This window comes from Haliotis rufescens, unplaced genomic scaffold (assembly GCF_023055435.1).
Source record: "Haliotis rufescens isolate VD_foot unplaced genomic scaffold, xgHalRufe1.0.p SCAF_38, whole genome shotgun sequence".
NCBI classification, from domain to species: Eukaryota; Metazoa; Mollusca; class Gastropoda; order Lepetellida; family Haliotidae; genus Haliotis; species Haliotis rufescens.
Window position 1 is genome coordinate 90388 of NW_025964090.1, and position 19265 is coordinate 109652.

The 19265-nt window shown below is 43.1% G+C and overlaps 2 protein-coding genes across 2 annotated transcripts; both read left to right on the plus strand.

Moving 5' to 3' along the window:
* The first annotated feature begins 3169 nt into the window (after window positions 1–3169).
* Window positions 3170–11304, plus strand: LOC124142086. Its single transcript, XM_046510355.2, has 6 exons — window positions 3170–3304; window positions 4965–5305; window positions 7768–7895; window positions 8586–8701; window positions 10069–10199; window positions 11048–11304. The coding sequence occupies exons 2-6, from the start codon at window positions 5039–5041 to the stop codon at window positions 11156–11158; spliced, it is 753 nt and encodes a 250-aa protein (XP_046366311.2). The 5' UTR covers window positions 3170–3304; window positions 4965–5038; the 3' UTR covers window positions 11159–11304.
* Window positions 11305–13133: 1829 nt separating this feature from the next.
* On the plus strand, window positions 13134–17713 carry LOC124142133. Its single transcript, XM_046510416.2, has 5 exons — window positions 13134–13439; window positions 14621–14748; window positions 15715–15830; window positions 16779–16909; window positions 17519–17713. The coding sequence occupies exons 1-5, from the start codon at window positions 13170–13172 to the stop codon at window positions 17630–17632; spliced, it is 759 nt and encodes a 252-aa protein (XP_046366372.2). The 5' UTR covers window positions 13134–13169; the 3' UTR covers window positions 17633–17713.
* The last annotated feature ends 1552 nt before the right edge of the window (window positions 17714–19265 follow it).

The following is a 19265-nucleotide window of genomic DNA, read 5'->3' on the forward strand; positions in this document are numbered from 1 at the left end:
CGATGGTGTAAATCATTGAGTAATAGAGAGCGAAAGAATGATGGTGTAAATCATTGAGTAATAGAGAGAGAATGAATGATGGTGTAAATCATTGAGTGATAGAGAGCGAAAGAATGATGGTGTAAATCATTGAGTAATAGAGAGTGAATGAATGATGGTGTAAATCATTGAGTGATAGAGAGCGAAAGAATGATGGTGTAAATCATTGAGTAATAGAGAGAGAATGAATGATGGTGTAAATCATTGAGTGATAGAGAGCGAAAGAATGATGGTGTAAATCATTGAGTAATAGAGAGTAAATGAATGATGGTGTAAATCATTGAGTAATAGAGAGTGAATGAATGATGGTGTAAATCATTGAGTAATAGAGAGTGAATGAATGATGGTGTAAATCATTGAGTAATAGAGTGAATGAATGATGGTGTGAATCATTCAGTAATAGAGTGAATGAATGATGGTTTTAATCATTGAGTGATAGACAGCGAATGAATGATGGTGTAAATCATTGAGTAATAGAGAGTGAATGAATGATGGTGTAAATCATTGAGTGATAGAGAGCGAATGAATGATGGTGTAAATCATTGAGTAATAGAGAGTGAATGAATGATGGTGTAAATCATTGAGTAATAGAGAGCGAATGAACGATGGTGTAAATCATTGAGTAATAGAGAGCGAATGAACGATGGTGTAAATCATTGAGTAATAGAGTGAATGATTGATGGTGTAAATTAATGAGTTTGCAGTCATGGGCAGGTCGTGCATGACGTGCTTGAAAACCTGTGTTTAGGTGCATCTTGACATTCGTTGCACATCATTATCAGAGACCACGACAACATTTGCTACCGAGGATTGCAACTGAATACACTTACGCCCACTCAGCATCAAAGACGTCGTTTGACCACCGAGGTATTAGGCAGATGCATAGGCATGCTTGAAAGTGGGTCAATACAGCATCATGTAACAAACATCTTTGGTGTCGACCAAAGTATACTGATGGAAATAAATAAGGGATCGCATAACGTGTTTGGTCAATGAGTCCGAATGTTGTTATTTTTTTGTGGCCGTTTTTCGGAAGTACATGGTCAACATCTCCAAGACGCAGGCCATCACCTGTAGGAAGACATGTTGTGCACGTGTTTCAGTAGTTTTTCATGGCACAGTGGGGTATAAAGTCTTCTACTGTAAGACCGATCTCATTGACATCAACTGCGTGAAACATGCCAAGACAGTACATGTGTTTGAAGGAGAAGTGGCAGGCAATCGGGATGGTGTGGTCAGGCCAGTCACTGCGAGAAGTTGCAAGACACTTTCAGAAGTCCATCAGTGTCCTCTAAAGGCTGTGGAACCTCTACAGGCAGACCGGCGATGTTGTCATGAGACGTGGGCGTGGGCGACCAAAGAAAACTACAGCTCGTCAAGATCGTCAGATTCGGCTGATTTGTTTGAGGGATCGCTTTAAACCTGCTCCAAAAGTGAATGCCGAGTTCAGAGCTGTCACACATCTACGGTTAAGTGATCGCACAGTTCGTAACAGGCTGCGTTCAGCGGGTCTACAAAGTCGCCGTCCCGTGGTAGGAATCAAGATGACTCAAGAACACAAACGGCGAAGGTTACAGTGGGCAAGGCAGCATTGAGCCAGACAGCTGCGTCGTTGACGATACACCATGTTCAGCGATGAGTCTCGTTTCAATATGGACAATGCAGATGGTCGGATACGTGTTTGGAGACGACGTAATGAACGATACCAAGCATGCACTGTCAAACAGCATGAGAGATACGGAGGTGGATCAGTGATGGTCTGGGGTGGAATCACCTACGACAACCGAACAGATTTGATTCGTGTGGATGGTCGTCTAACTGGTGTTCGTTACCGTGGCGAAGTGTTACGCCCAGTGGTGCTTCCGTTCGCTAACAGAAGTGGGCGGTTGTTCGAGTTTCAGCAGGACAATGCAAGGCCACATACTGCTCGTGTTTCAGCCGATTTTTTTAGGCAGAACCAGGTCGCTGTGCTTCCATAGCCGGCTAAAAGTCCAGACGTTAACCCGATAGAACATTTATGGGACGTTCTTGGTCGTTGGGTGCGAGATCGCATTAATCAACCTCATAATCTGGACGAGATGTTTGACTGTTTGAGACAAGAGTGGCATAATGTTCCAAGGGCTACAATCCGGGCATTAATTCGGAGTATGCCAAGACGTTGTCAGGCTGTTGTGAGAGCTCGTGGTGCTCACACGTCATACTGAAGAACTGAGATTAAGTCATTATTTACCATGTAGCTTTCATTTGATCAAGTGTTGTATAAAAAATCTTATGTCTGCATCATTTATTCGATCCTTTATTTTATTCCATCAGTGTATGATCAGCAGGGCATGGAATCGATACCAGTTTTGTATCGGCCACCCAGTGACAGGTGGTCGACAGCGTTTCACCTCACAGCGGGAAAACTGGTTTCTCCTGATTGCTGCAAGACGTTCATAAACGTCAGTTAAGGGCATGAAAATACCGTTTTATTTTGGTTTGTAAATATCTTTTTTGCCGGGACATTTCGTAACCAAGACAATTTGTAGACCATCTCGTCATTTCATCAATCATACTAGACATCCCAGTAGGACTCGTATGGAGAACATCGAGAGCCTTATCAAAAAGTCTTCACGTCCAACAATTACTACATTTATAATGGCATTTTGTAACACTCTGACAAGTCACAAAATCACCTGTTATCATTTTTTCTATGATTTAGTTATTCTTAAACCTTTTTTCCTTTGTAAATTTTGTCGTTAAAATGGTTGATTCCTGCTTTATTTAATCATTAATGTAGGTGCCTACGAGTTTGTTGGTAAAGAATATTAGTTACATGTCTTTTCTGACTTCGGCCTCAACTGTGAGTTTGTACAGAATATTAGAATACATGTTCCTGTGGTTGAAAACATGTATATTTACATTCGTAACCAAGGACGCTACCCATGCGATCGTATGACTGGATATGGTACATATTTGCCTCCTGTTAGCTAATAACTTGCTGCGCACACGTTTGTACCACATTTTGTGGCCTCCGCCTGTGGGCTTATACTTGCTGCGGTAACCAACCTTGCAACCATTACTAGCGGTATAAGAAATGCTAGGAAACTGAGAGTTATCTCCCTTCCGTTAGTGCCGATCGTTGCCTAGCTACTAATCTCAGCAAAACGACGCCATTGTTGTTGCTATTGCATCTGCTGCATCTCTCTGTTGTCAATCAATTTCTACCTTCGATTTTGAACATCGCTTGAGTTTTTCACCATGATGTCAAGTAGTTATGTTCAAGGTACCAATATTACAGCTTTATGATGATTTTGTTTCAATCTGTCGTTTAATGTGGTGTGACAGGCCCATGTGTCCTAACGAACTGAATACACCCCCGTACAATCTTACGTTGATAAACGTACTGAAACGTTTCTTGGGATGTACTAAACGTTATCCTTGTGTTTTTATGTAATATCTGAGTTACTTAAATGGCTAATCCTCACATATGTAATGCAAATTCTCTGTCCCGATAGATGTGTACTAGATTCTTTATTGTATCAAATATAAAGACGATACAAGTTCACACAAGTAAACATAGGTATACGTAGGTCTACATGCTTACTTGTACCTGATCATGACTTCCTATGTACTCTCTATTTAACGTATTCTTATCACTTCTCCCCCATACAGAGAGGTTTTACCAGGCCCTCACCCCTGCTGCCGCTCCTGTCCCACGTCGAGTAGGTGTGCTAGGCTTGTAGAAACAGAATAAAACGTGACATCAATTTTCTCAGTATTTGCTTTTGCAACCGATTCCTGTCTAAGTTTGAATGTTGTTCCATATCCTTCTCCTGTATGACCACTCTTTCCTAACCCACCACACAATTAACCTTACCTATCATGCTTGTCTCATCACTTCTCTTTTTCCACCTCCTCCCCAGCGTCCTTGTGTGTACCACCCTGAACCCCTGTCCACCCTCCCCACCTCCTACACCTCTGTCCCCGACCCAGCCCCTGTCTCTGTTTCTGTCAACATCACCGGCCACGTCATTATGGTTGACACCGACTTTGTGGAGATCGACCTCGGCCGTGAGGAAGACACACAACCCGTCCCACCCCAGTCCTTCCTGAGAGCCTTGTGGTCCCGCTTCATCCGTCTGGTCAAGAGAGTCTTCACCTCCAACAAAGACGACGTTTAAGTGACATTTAACACCATTTACCATTCTTCTTTTTGGGGACATTTTGGCACAGGAATTAACAAACTTCCCTGTTTTCATTCCCACTTGGTTGTTCTTTCGTTAGTAAATCATGATGTTATTGTTCTAATTGTTGTTTGCTGCTGTATTTTATATCAAATGTAGATGTCCGGTTACACATGGATCAAACGCCATCATCGCCATCAAGCCAATAATCAAAAGCTTCCAGTGACATTACATTTATGCAAGTTCATATGTCAGTCCGGGGGTCTACGTTTGTAGATCTCCTTAGGTCTGTGACAGCATGGCGAATAAATATCGAATACACATCAATAATGACCACTGAATATGTTACTGTGTTAATATGTTAGCTTAGTTGTCCAGCATTAGAATGCCATTTTCGTAGTGATTCATAAACGTTCAGTAGAGTGATGTCTAAACTGCATTTGACAAGCCCAAAAGGTCCACGTTCTCTCTCCCTCTCTCTCTCTCTCTCTCTCTCTCTCTCTCTCTCTCTCTCTCTCTCTCTCTCTCGTTAACAAACAAATAAACAATACTACTACCCATCAGTTGTGCTTGTCATGGTCACGTGTTTCAGGGTATGTTTGGGACATTAATACACAGCCACATATACATATACGAATTCAACGGTGACCCTTGTCTAAAGATAATCCTGTAATTTAACACTGCTGAGTCACTATGCATACATTGTTTGTACAGATCACGTGACAGTCATATGACTTGGATTTATCTGCTCTATTTAAGAAAGCTTACGATAAGCACACTTGGTTCTTTTCGTCACAAAGACACAGCCGGGCTCTCAATTCACTACAGCAACCATGAAGCTTCTCCTTGCACTCGGACTTGCTGCATTAGCCACGGCACAAATCCCCATCCCCAAGCGGGAGGTGGGGTTTGTGTACAACTCAGGGTCTCCTATGGCCCCTGTTCATTTAGATTTCTACATTGATCAGATTTGCCCCGACAGCAAACAGGCATGGCCTACTATTTTGAAGCTCGCAGATACCTATGGACCAAGCGTGCTTCAACTTACAACACATTTGTTTCCCCTGCCGTATCACAGAAACTCCTTCTATGCTAGCAAGGTAAGTGGGGGGTTTCCGGGATTCAAATGTGGGCGTGGTTTTAGCTTAATGTAAGGATACGATAGATCTCACAATTAATATTTCGCGCAGTAATCCTGTTTTGTTTATTTAAAGCAGTAATTGTTTATTGTTAAGCAAGTTTATCTCTGCAGTCGTTGAAATATGCAGCTACTCGCCGAGTCGGCAGATGACCACGGAGTACGCTGATCAACGAGACTGATTAATGAGTGATTTCAGCAATTCGTTTCAAATTAGGTGTGTCGGAGTCGGAGTGCGAGACTGTCGGTTTAACGGGTCTAAATAGCACTGATTAAATCGGTTCCCATCATGTGTGTCGGATTAAGCCGATTGTCGGATTAACGAGACTTGACTGTAGTGAGTTTTGTTTTACGAAGTAAGCTATACAGCCGTCACGGCTGCCTGTAAAACATTGAACCAGCTGTTGATAGCGTGAGCATATTGGGTGTGATGACGCGCCAGCAGCTGTACAGTTAGGTACATGGTAGATCTGACAGTGCAACCACACTACTCTCATTGTGTAGTTGACATTACGATAAGCATGGGGATTCGGGATATATTCTGACCTTGAATCCCCACGTTGCATAGAAAAACGACTGGTGAATTAATTCCCTCATTTAGCTGACACTTCGTGATTCAACTGAAATTTTCACTCACGCTCTTAATGTGAAAATGAAGGTGGGTATTATGAATAATCGAGTATTCATGGAAGACATGAACAGATTCGGGTCGTAAACATGCACAGGTGGCAAGTACGATAAAGCGCTTAACTAGGGTAATCGTCCTCCAGACCTTCACTGAGATAATGGCAATGTCATGAACACTTCGACTTGTCGACTTTTACGGATGTTTAAAGCGCATCCCTATATAATCTTGAACGCGACGTTGAACCCAATTTCATCCCACTTCTAATACGAAGTGTTCCGGCTCCTGTTGGGATTCTGGGTCAAATCAGGTCCACTGTATATGCCGTAGGGTGTTTGTTATCCCCCGCAACCCGTTTTGCCGGTTTGCTATTTTGAATTGTTTTTTTTAATAAAATCGAGTTTCCATGGCAAGAACTTTGACTTCGACTGAAAATGGCGGTAGTGCTAGTTTCGGAGCAGATCTTGAAAACCGTACAACACTTCGTCACCATACTTGGCACATGGATATAGGTTCAGTGGTGAACTGGTGCCTTTTGTTGCTTTTGAGAAGTTTCATATATGTATCCACGACAAGTATTTGCCACTGCGGGGTATATCGATGACTTTGTCCTCTTGTTTCTTGGTTGTGTAACGCAACACTCGACAATATTCCAGCAATATGACGACGACTTTAAACACTCGAATCTGGAGACAAGCCAGTGATTGACATCATGCGCATCAATCTACGAAATTGGCGTGCATCAACCAAGTCAGCGAGAGTTGTTAGATCCAGTTAGTCGCCTCTTACGACTAGCATTGGTTGCTGAAGACCAATTCTATCTCGCATCTTCACGGGAGTTACCTCGTAAGAACCAGCTGAACATTCGGGAGATCGGGCTGACTTACTTGGTTGATTGTGTGGGCGTCTCACTTGGCACATACGACTTTGTCCTGACTCGCTTATTGACACCCCGCAGTCACATAGCTGGAATATATGACTGCGGCGGAAAACGGCATTCAATCACTCCTCATTCCTGCTCCCACACAGTACCCAATCTGATCCTCCATTGTGAAGATTTGATTCCCTTTCAATCGCCTGTTATGACACTTTCCCTGGAATTTGCAAGGTTAATTTGTATCCATAAACACGGTGAAATATGATTCTGTTGCTTCTCTACATACAATTTATTATGTATTAGGTGATGCTACTGATGAAATATATATTTATGTGAAACCATAAAATCGATATTTTACTGGAATAAACAACTTTTTAGATGCCATAGCGCTGAATGATACATGATGTTAGTATAAATTTTTTTATCATATTCTCCACTCGGAACTGCTCGTTAACGTTCGTTTTCGAGATACAAAAGTCAAATGTGCTGCTCACAGTGCTCAGAATGCTTCGTTGGTACCGATAATTTAGAAGCCCCGATTTAGATAGGCTGTTCTGAAGGGTCTGTCCTATCTTCCCGCCGAGAGGTATCAAATCTGAGTAAAATATATATTTTAAAATTAATACCACATTGGGCCCTGACGACATATGCCGTAAATCCTTGAATATAAGCCTTAAATAAAGGCCTGTTGAAACGCTGCTCCCTAAAAACTTGTGAAACATTGAGAAGAGACAAGAAAATTGAAAAACAAACAAAAAACAAACGTACATGCATTCCTCGAATTAAGGACTTCAAAAATAGTTACTATTCAATGATTTACGGAAACTGGCATATTGCTGATATGTGTGCATTAACGTTCACCAATTGTGTATACACTCATTGTCAGCATTGTTTATGAAAAGAGTGTTTACTCGCCCTGCAGGGTTCCCACATCGTCAACCAACAGACCAAGGGGGCGAACACCTACTTGTGGATCCAAACCGTCTACAGCAACATCGACTCACTCACCAACGCAGTCACCCTCAACCTGTCGGACACACAGATAATCGAGTTGGTACAAATATGTAACATTTGAAAAATAATTTTATAACTCATCATTTAAATATGTGAGGCGATTTAGAAATATTGTCTGGACTAATTCAGCGCAAATAACTCCCATCTATCATGTTTCCGACAAGAATCGTTACGTCACAAATTTAAGTGCATACATGTTTACTTAATTATAGTATTTTAATAATTTCATTACATTGATTGCGACAGTACATGAATAGGTTTCTTTAACATTTTACTTATTTCTGGTCGGTGGAAAAAACCCCAATGCTTTTCATGTTTTTGTTTTGACATTCCAATTTTTTGCGTCGGCGGATTCGTAACGTTTTAAAAAACAAGGCTGACGTTACACCACGGAAGCTTTTGTGTGGAGAGGCGATTTTTTTCGCTGTTAACTCCGATGAATCAGTGTTTAGATAGCCGCTGTGTTTATATCCTCTTTGCAAATTGTTCAATATCTTTATACAGGTCAGGGTGATAACGTTTGTGGTAACACACTGAACTCAATATGCAAATGTTATCTTGTTTTATTTAATTTTAAGTAAGATACAAACAAGATTCTGTTGATTTTCCGTGATTATTAAATTTTCTGGACACGTGTGGAATAATAATGTTGTGAATTTATTTATGTAGTTGAACAAATGAGCAATGATGCGAGCAGTTGTTCAATTCTTCCCTCTCCACTTCCAGTAAATATGCCGCGATAGCCAGTGGAGTAGGTGTCCCAGTCGCGACCTTCAAGTCTCTCATCCTGGACGATACGATTGAGATGGACACGAGGGTAGAGTGGAAGTACTGCTGCACAAGTAAGCGACTTACCATTTTCTAGTCTGAAAAATTCCCCATTACTTAATGGTTGTCATACATCATACATTTTGGTAGCCGGGCACAGTAACATCGACTCACTCACTCACCACAATCTCATTAAAATCAGATCTTAGTTCTCGCTACCGCTAAACAAAGATCTGACGACATCCCATTACGGGTCACGTCAGAACGACCTTTCGCGAACTTTGACCGATCAGTGAAATCGACATTAGCCAATCAAAAGGCTGTTAAAAAGAACATTCTGGAGTGGCTTACAGATGGCCTAGATTGTATGGATATAATCTTAAATCCCGTAACTGTCGTTCGGAATACCCTCTGTTAAATATTTCGAGGTTGCATGATGAGAAAACACATTCCGTCTGTCACTTTCATGATCTGATAAGCGACGCTCTGATTGGTTGGATGAAAGGTCGTTCTGACGTGACCCGTAATGGGATGTCCTCAGATCTTTGTTCAGCGATAGCGAGAACTAAGATCTGATTTTAATGAGATTGTCACTCACCACTCACCAACAACATCCCAACCTGCATCCCCGATTCTCCCGAGTATTATATCACCACTCTGTCATGATAAAAACCCTGGACCCATTCCCCACCATGGCGTCGTTTTGACAGCGAATGGGTCCAAAGTATTTATCATAATACAATGGACATATAAAAAACACACTCGATAATCGACGATGACCCACCCGTTGTCTGTTAGAATATAATAACCACCTATCTGTCCAACTACTTGTTTGTTTAACGCCGCACTCAGCAATATTCTGGCTATATGAAGTCGGTATGTAAATAACCTGGACCAGACAATCCAGTGATTGATAATATGTTTCGTTTGTTTGTTGTTTAACACCGCACTGTTTGTTCGATGTCTAGGTCGATTGCGTATCATCGAACCCTTACGGTGCAGATCGTTGCTCATATTATCTATCAATCGACCCGTGAAGAGCCGGGTAGAAAAGGTCTTCAGCAACCCATGCCGTAAAAGGCGACTATGCTTGCTGACTTGGTTGACGTATCCCAATTGCATGGGTCGATGCTCATGATGTTAATCACTGGATTGTCTGGTCCAGACTCGATTATTTACAGACAGCCCTCATATAGCTGGAATTTTGCTGCTTGCAGCATTAAACAACAACCAAACAAACAAACTCAGTGGGCTAGCACTATATAACCGGTATTCACACACTCGCTCGCACGCACGCACGCACGCACGCACACACACACAGGTCCATATAAAAGTGAAACAATCTCAAACGCGACGTTTAACAGCATTTCATCTTAAATTTGACATGATACAAATGATTCTGTGACTACGGTGTATGCAAACTCTCTCTCTACTGTTTCAGGAGGTGTTGCTGCCACACCTACTTTCATGTTGAACGACATTCTTGTCGCTGCCGATCCAAGCTGGACGGTCGCTCAGTGGAAGCAGGTCATTGACCCTTTGCTGGGGTTCCACGCGAGCAAGCGTCAAATGGTAAGCTTCGTCAACAAGCACAAAGCTTTTCAGGAAAACACACAGGTCAAATTTAAACAAATGGACTGCTTAAACTTGTTGTCAATTAAATATCCCTGCAGATTGCAGCGTTAGAAATTGGCACTAGTCCCATAGTCCTTGCCAAACTGCCCAATAGTTAAGCTATCATATAGACAACATAGGATTTTGCTATATGTTATCATTGGAAGGACTAATGGACTGAAACAGTTAGTTTCTATCGCTGAGATTGTATTTTGAGGAAGCCACAATCCCAACTCGAACATTTGCGATGAAGGGCCTTTCACAGTCTGATTCGGCCCGTGAAGGTCCGGGGGTAGAATAGGTCTTCAGCAACCCATGCTTGCCGTAAAAGGCGACTAACGGGATTGGGTGGTCAGGCTCGCTGACTTGGTTGATGCATGTCATCGATCCCAATTGCGTGGATCGATGCTCATGTTGTCAGTCACTGGATTGTCTGGTCCAGACTCGATTACTTACAGACCGCCGTCATATAGCTGGAATATTGCTGAGTGCGACGTTAAACAACAAACAAACAAACACAGTCTGATTCATTTTGTGGGTGGGATACTAAAAAATTAGTGGCTGACCGAACTGACAGTATCGTTTGAAAATGTGAATGGGGACACTTACGATTTAGAAAGGGCTTATGTATAACCCCGTTAAGCCAAATAAGTTCGGAAACCCCGTAAATCCAATTGACTGGTCCGTTCGTAAATCCCATTAGTCCAAGTACCCCCAATTCCAGACGACCCTTGCTGGATTAAGAGGGTTTATATGTGGACAGTTTAGTCGTGAAAAACTAAACACTGAATAACTTTCCTTTGCAGTCCACAAGAACCTGCCCCGCGGGCGTCAAGCAGTGTGAGTACCTCCCCGGCAAGGTTGAGTGCTGCAAGACTGGAGAGTTCTGCATCCCTAATGTTGGATGTCGCTGTTGAGAACCAGCATCCTTTGGCTTTGTAACAGTTGTGTGTTGTACACTCCATTCAAGATAGGAGCGCGTGTGTGTTTGTGTGCGTGAGTGTTGCATGTATTGTTCGAAAAATGTATTGAGCAATAAACCTTTCTGTTTTTATGATTAAAACGACTCTTTGTTCTCTGTTTCTTGGCGTATGAGCACACTTGGTGGAGCCCGTTTTGTGTCCCCGCCTTTATACTGCTGGCCTATTGCTAAAATCTAAAACCATTCTTACTTTCATCAGAGTCAACTGTGTACTCTATATCTCCAGGGCTCGCATTTCCGTAAACCTGCAGTAAACCCCGGATACTTCCGCGAGGTTTTCGTGATCTTAAATTACCTGCCCTTGATTTTCGTTAACATTTTACCAATCAAACGTCGAGATAAGGAAAAAGAAAATAGGTAAGGGAGGTAACTCGTATTGCCTAGAAACCAAAGCCACCGCCTGTTTTAATGGGCATGAAGACATCAAAAAGACTTTTGAGGGTTTTCTTTTGAGTGTAAGTTAGTGTTTTAATGTTGAATTTCTAGCAAACTCTTTCGTAATCAATATATGGGACTGCCGCCATGTTGTTGATATAGCCAACCTAACGTTGAGGCTGGTTTGTTACTCGCATTCTGATTGGTACGTTAGATTTGGTAGCGTAGCCAATTAAATTGGCTAACGGAACAAGGGCAGGTAATTTGAGATCGTGGGAATGGATACAGGGGTTAGTGCAGGTTTATCGAAATGCGAGTCCTGGAGATATAGAGGATGAACTTCAAGAAGGAAAATACATGCGTGTCTGTACTTGCTAAACCCGATACAGAGACATCCTCGATTATCCAGTGTATTATATCTCCATTTTATAATGATAAATACCCTGGACCCATTCGCAACAAAGACGTCGTCCACTTGACGTCACCATCTCCTACTCTCACATCAGACCGCCTCCGTGGTCTAATGGTAGAGCGTCCGCCCGGAGAGCCGAAGGTCCGGGGTTCGATCCCCAGCCGCGTCATACCAAAAGACGTTAAAAGATGGTTCTTGTTACCCTTGTTGTTGTCTGGCACTCGGCATTAAGGGGCTAAAACAAGGACTGGTCGGCTCGGAGTCAGTATACTGTGTCTGAGTGGGGTATTCATGTTAAACTGCGGCATGGTATCTTAGTGTGCTAGCACTATAAATCGGCACCAGGCCTGACTAGTACAAGCAGCCACTCACACACACATACACGTGCATGCAATAATCTTGGACGCGACGTTAAACCCCATTTCACCTCACCTCACCTCACCACTTAGGAGATAAACCTACTTTGTTTTAAATTTGGAAGTGGTATTAAATCACTGTTAATCGCGTAACGCTAGATCCCGCCTCAAAGAGCTCGAATCACACGACGGCCGTTATTAGAGTCCGGTTAGTCTTTGTTTGTTTGTTGTTAACGCCACACTCCAGCAATATTTCAGCCATACGACGACGCTCTATAAATAATCAACTCTTGACCAGACAATCCAGTGATTGACATCATGAGCATCGACCCACGCAATTTGGATACGATGACATGCATCAACAAAGTCAGCGAGCCTGACCACCCGATCCCGTTTGTCGCCTCTGAAGGCAAGCATGGGTTGCTGAAGACTTTTCTACCCCGGGTTCACGAGTCCAGGTTATTCTGTGCTGAAAAGAAATTCGACTTCAACTTTGATTAGAAGACACAAACAAACGAAAACAATTTGAACAGTCATATTAGCTTCACGACTGATGCAAAGTTTGTTTGGAATGTGACAGTCGCTTTCACGAAACTAGTTTAATAATGGATACCCGCAGTGCTTTCCGTGCTATGCATTGAATTGAGCGTGGTCTCAAGTGACGATGGCAACACAATATCCTTAATCATATCGCAAAGTCAAGGTCCATAACTATTGAATTACACGTCCCATGACTTCCACATGAACGCCTATCATATACATAACAATCACAGTGTCACCACATTCAGTCAGAGGCGGTCACAATGCTGGTTCTATTTGTCATCTCGCTTGTCCTGGCTACATCTTTAGCCCAAATCCCCATCCCCCAAAGGGAGTTGGGGTTTGTCTACAATTCTGCCAGCCCCAATGCGCCGGTGCACTTTGACTTCTACATCGACCAAATGTGCCCTTACAGCAAGGAGTCGTTTGGAACTATTCTCCAACTGGCGACCGTATATGGGCCGGAAAACATGAAACTGACGACACATTTGTTCCCGTTGCCTTACCACCGGAACTCCTTTTACGCCAGCAAGGTAAAGGTCGTGACGCATAGGATAACAACTTCTTTAATTACCGTACAGGCGACGTTTCGGTAAAGATCATTCTACCGTTGTCAAGCAAGGACAACGTTATCCCTTTACAGTACTTAAAGAAGTTGTTATTCATAATTTGTGTCTTCTTAGTAAGAATATCGTTGGCATATTTACTCTACAAAGGTGATCGAGGCACAACATGTTATAAAGTAAGGGGGCACGGGTGGCCCAGTCGTCTAAGGCGCCGCGATTCGCTGTGCACAGTTGCGTCCCTTGGGCACGCCAGAAACCTATGATTGTGGGTTCGAATCCCGGTTCGCCCCGATTATATTCTTAGGTTTGTCAGCACCATACCCCTTGCTCGTGGGTTTCACCGAAGTGGTAAACGTCTGAGACCTGCATCAATTCGGGCTTTCCTCCCACATTAAGCTGAAGCCGCGATATAACTGGAATACTGTTAAAAGCGGCGTTAAACCTAACTCACTCACTCACTGTTATAAAGTATAAATTATCATTACCCATGGTATTTTATATGCTTGGTTATCCTGCGTACTAGATCTCCATACTATTATGAAATATATACTGGACCCATATGCTACCATACCTTCTTTTTACCCCATGAGCGATGGAAACTTTGCGCGAAGCTAATTCTGTGTTTACCGCCGCACTCGGTAATAGTCCAGCTATATGACGTATGTCTATTAATGTGATTGACACCATGAGCATCGATCTACGCATTTGGGACATGATGACAGGCAAAATTAGCGAGCCTGACCACACGATCCTGTTAGTCGCCTCTTACGACAAGCATGACAAGCATCAATGTACTGTTAGGCTATATAATATAGGTATAGCTATCCCCATATGAGTGTGTCTATGTAATTAGTGTTACTGGGTTCTATGTTATTATTGTAATTATTTATTGATATATAATGTACGCGGAATCTGACTGATTTCGATGATGATGATGATGATTATGATGATGATTATGATGATGATGATGATGATATTTAACACGAATGAGTGAGGCCCGGCCCCATTGCACAGAGCTATGAAAGTGCAAACGTTCCATATATTTTTTCCTTTTGGGTTTGTTGTGAGAGTGCATGGTATTGCAGCACTGTTGTGCTTGGGTTTGTAAACAAAGACTGACGAGACCCTGTTATGCTGTTTTCCGACAGGGTTCGCACATCTTCAACAACGCGTCGGATAACGCCATGACATTCAACTGGATAAAAACTATTTACGAAAACATGGACCTTTTCTCTAATAACGCCACCATCAATTTGCCGGACATCCAGATTGTAGAGTAAGTAGTGAGCAACCGTTTTACCTGACCAAAGGGCCAACGTCATAGCAAGGCTCCGTACCCACGATCACCGGGTCCTGGTACGCGTAAGGGACGCAACTCTGCACAGGCCATTGCGCGTCTTTGATCATAGGGCCATATTCCTCTTAGATTGAAGAGGACACACTTCTGTACATATGGATTACTATGGTGATTCACAAAATTCAGCCGGCAGGGTAAGGACTGTTATCTCCTCTGCTAAACCCAAGATTGACTTGATGCAAAGTTGATTGAATTGATTGGAGTAATCGATTAAGCTGATTCAAAAAAAATAGTTTTGGGTTCCTTCCTTGAAAGCATCCTCCTCGATTGCCCAGTGAGTGAGTGGTTATTGGGCACGGGTGTCCCAGTCGTCTAAGGCGCCGCAATTCGCTGTGCATAATTGCGTCCCTTGGGCATCCAGAAACTTATGATTGTGGGTTCGAATCTCGGTTCGTCCCGATCATGTTTTTAGGTTTGTCAGCACCATACCCGTGCTCGTGGGTTTCGCCAAAGGGGAAAAACGTCTAATGCCTGCATCCTTTCAGGCTTTCCTCCCACATTAAGCTGACACGCCGTGATATAAATGGAATACTGTTCAAAGCGGCGTTAAACCCAACTCACCTACTCACTGTTCGCGGCGAAATTTCCCAGTGTATTATATCTCAAATTTATTACAATTACCCTAGACCCATTAACCCGATTGGCATGACGCTAAAAATAGCCACCCAATCAATTTACACCCATGAGCGAGGGAAATTCTGTGCCAGGCTGGTGATAATAGATAATATGGTGACGTCACTTCCGAAACGAACCTTTTGGTGGCGAATTGGTCCAGGGTATTTTAATAGAATGGAGATACAATGCAGGGAAGTAACCGAGGATATGAAAGCGCTTCCTTTAAATTTTTCGGTGAATCAATGACTTACACATCGTCTTTTGTTTCAGAATGTTTGCCAATATTGCTGACAAGATGGGCGTACCGGCCTCCCAGTTTACAGCCATGATAATGGATGAGAATATCGAGATGGACACGAGGCTCGGCTGGAAGTACTGCTGCACACGTAAGCATACCGTACTTCCTCTCGTAAAGTCCGCAGGGTGAGGTGAAGGTGAGGTGAGATAGGGTTTAACGTCATTTGCATTTTAACATGGATACCCCACTCAGACACAGTATACAGAGTCTGATCCGACCTGCCCTTGTTTTATCCCCGCGCAAGGCAGAGTAACATCAAATAACATCTTATAACGTCTTATGGATTGACGTGGTCACTAGACCACGAAGACGGTACCCCGAAAATGCCTAGCTAAACACGGGTTTAGTATGTTTAGTCACTGAATTGGATAAGGACGTTCTTAACTCACGGAAGACAAGTGAGCGAACCCTACAGATGCCTTATATTGAAGCAGTGTGTAGAGCACATAGCCGCGTGACTGTGGCACATATTGCACGAGAAATATTGCCGTTTCTCGATGTAATCTGAACGCTGAACATTTGTCTGAGCGCTCGTTGGTTTCCCTCCCGCTGGGAACAGGCCGTGGCTTGATTCGTTGGCTAAAAATAGCAACTTTCCCCGGTCGTAGGAGTTTATCCTTATACCGTTATGATCTAACAAACACGTGTACACTCTGTAACAACAATTACAAGTTACAAAGTTTCAAAAATATCGTGAAAACATTTATACCCTCTTTTTCTCAAACCATTACCTAGTAAGCACACTAACTATTTCGATTGAAAATGTCTTTTGTCAAAAGTAATGAACCTGCAAAGACCAGAGTCCATATATCGAAGATATACGGTTTGAGTTTACCGTCTCCACCGCCATTTAACACAGCGAAATTAGAAACATAGAGTGATAACAAGTTAGTCCTGATTTATTGAATTGCGGTTTCGTAGCGAAGTTATTTCAAACAGTATACTAATATATGTATCAGATATATGATAAACCATGCACAGTTAATAAAACGAGTAAAGATAACGTGAATGGGCATGTTCTATAATCTACTATCAGGAGGAGTGGCGCATACCCCGACGTTCATGGTCAACGATGTCGTGGTTGCCGGGGAACCGACGTGGACCGTGGCCGAGTGGAAACAGGTCATCGACCCCCTGCTGTCAGGGTCACCCGTCCGTCCATTGAAGGTAGGAGCTGTGCCGGGCATATAGATAACATGTGTATGAACTTTGTAAACAATCGGTGTGTTTCAGTGTTTCTCATTTGCGCTGGCTTGCAGGTAGTAAACTCTTCTGTTGTGTGGAAATCACTGCTGTGGCAAGAAAAATTGAAAAGATGTTTGTGGATGATGATGATAATGATGTGATAATGAGATGATGACAAGGACGTTATGGAACGATCCCATTAATAATAATTGATAATATCGATGATGATGATGAGGATGAGGAGGAGGATGGCGTTTGTTGATGATAAATAACGCTGACGATTGTTAATGATGAATTATGATGACAATATTATATGACGTCAATGGCGGTGACGACGACTATGAGGGCGAGGACGAGGATGATGGTAAGGGCGATGATGACGATGACGACGACGACGATGATGATGATTGACGATGATGATGATGAGGAGGATAGCGATTGTTGATGATGAATGACGCTGACGATTGTTAATGATTATGACAATATTTTATGACGTTAATGACGATTGTTGGCGATGACGACGACGATGAGGGCGAGAATGATGATAAGGGCGATGATGATGATGATGATTGTAATATTTCTGTTTCCCAGGCTGCCAACTCCACCTGTCCTCCGGGGATAAAGCAATGTGAATTCCTCCCCGGCAAGATCGAATGCTGCAAAGATGGCGAGTTCTGCATCCCTAACGTGGGATGTCGGTGTTGACAACAGCGACTGCCTGCCTTATAACAGACCTCAGCCACAGAAGTGGCCATCATATAATTATTAAAATATATATATAAATTTTTCTGAGTTTCTAGTTGATAGAGGAAGACAGGTACCTAAAATTTGTATTCCCCCAAACCCACACATGTAATAGCATTATTGAATAAGTGAAGAAGTGCTTAAATATTAACAAGCAATGAACGTCAAACACCACACACACACCACGACCCGTGAAGATCCGGGGTAGAATAGACCTTCAGCAACCCATGCTTGTAAAAGCCGACTACGCTTGTCGTAAGAGGCGACTAACGGGATCGGGTGGTCAGGCTCGCTGACTTGGTTGATGCATGTCATTGTATCCCACTTGCGTGGATCGATGCTCATGATATCAATCACTGGATTGTCTGGTCCAGACTCTTTTATTTACAGACAGCCGTCATATAGCTGGAATATTGCTGAGTGCGGCGTTAAACAACAAACAAACACAGACACCGCACGCACGCACGCACGCACGCATGCACACTGTAAACAATCCCCGGACCTGGCCAACCAATGGATGATGGCAGGAGCAACGCTCAACGTCATTGGTTTGCGATGGAGCACAATTTTGTCAGACCAGGAGGACACACGTGAAACAATATACGGAGGAGCAAAAAAATACTCAATGTGTGTATTAGTTGGCAATCATGATTAGTTAGTATCTAACCCACACCCCGGCTGTAGTGGTGTACCATCCTACCCCGACAACGTGGGTCGTAACTTTGACCAATACCCTAGCTGGAGATCCACCTGCAACGTTGATAAAAACATGATAATGTTAGCTCTTGAGTTTTCGCTGTTCTGCCTTACTACAGAGTTTGCTCATTTTAATTGTTTTTTAATAAGCATAAAATCAGAAGTGTTTTTCGAGGATGTTCTTATACCCGAATATACACAGAGCGTACACGGGTAGGCCTCAATCGATACGAAATGTATCGCGATATTCTGTCACCAGGAGATCTGACTTGGTTGTGGTTCAGGGAAAGTTGACAGCAAATCGCTACATGAATCAAATTCTTCAACCTCACCTTCTTCCAATCATTGACAGACCGCCTCCGTGGTCTTGTGGTAGAGCGTTCGCCCGGAGAGCGGAAGGTCCAGGGTTCGATCCCGGGCCGCGTCATACAAAAAGACGTTAAAAGATTGTACTTGTTGTTACCCTGTCTGGCGCTCGGCATTAAGGGGCTAAAACAAGGACTGGTCGGCTCGGAGTCAGTATACTGTGTCTGAGTGGGGTATTCATGTTAAACTGCGGCATGGTATCTCAGTGAGCTAGCACTATAAATCGGCATCAGTCCGGACTAGTACAAGCAGCCACACACACACATACACGTGCATGCACGTCGCTATATAAGTGCAATAATCTTGGACGCGACGTTAAACCCAATTTCACCTCACCTCCAATCATTGACCGCCAGAGGGAGCTGTTTCAACAGGACAACGCACCACCGCACACAGCTCGTGTCACGGTAGACTACCTCCATAATGCCAACATCTCCAGATCTCAACCCACTCGAACACCTCTGGGATGAACTCGATCGACGTGTACGTCAACGTCAGAACACGCTGCAGACACTCCCACAACTGGCCAACG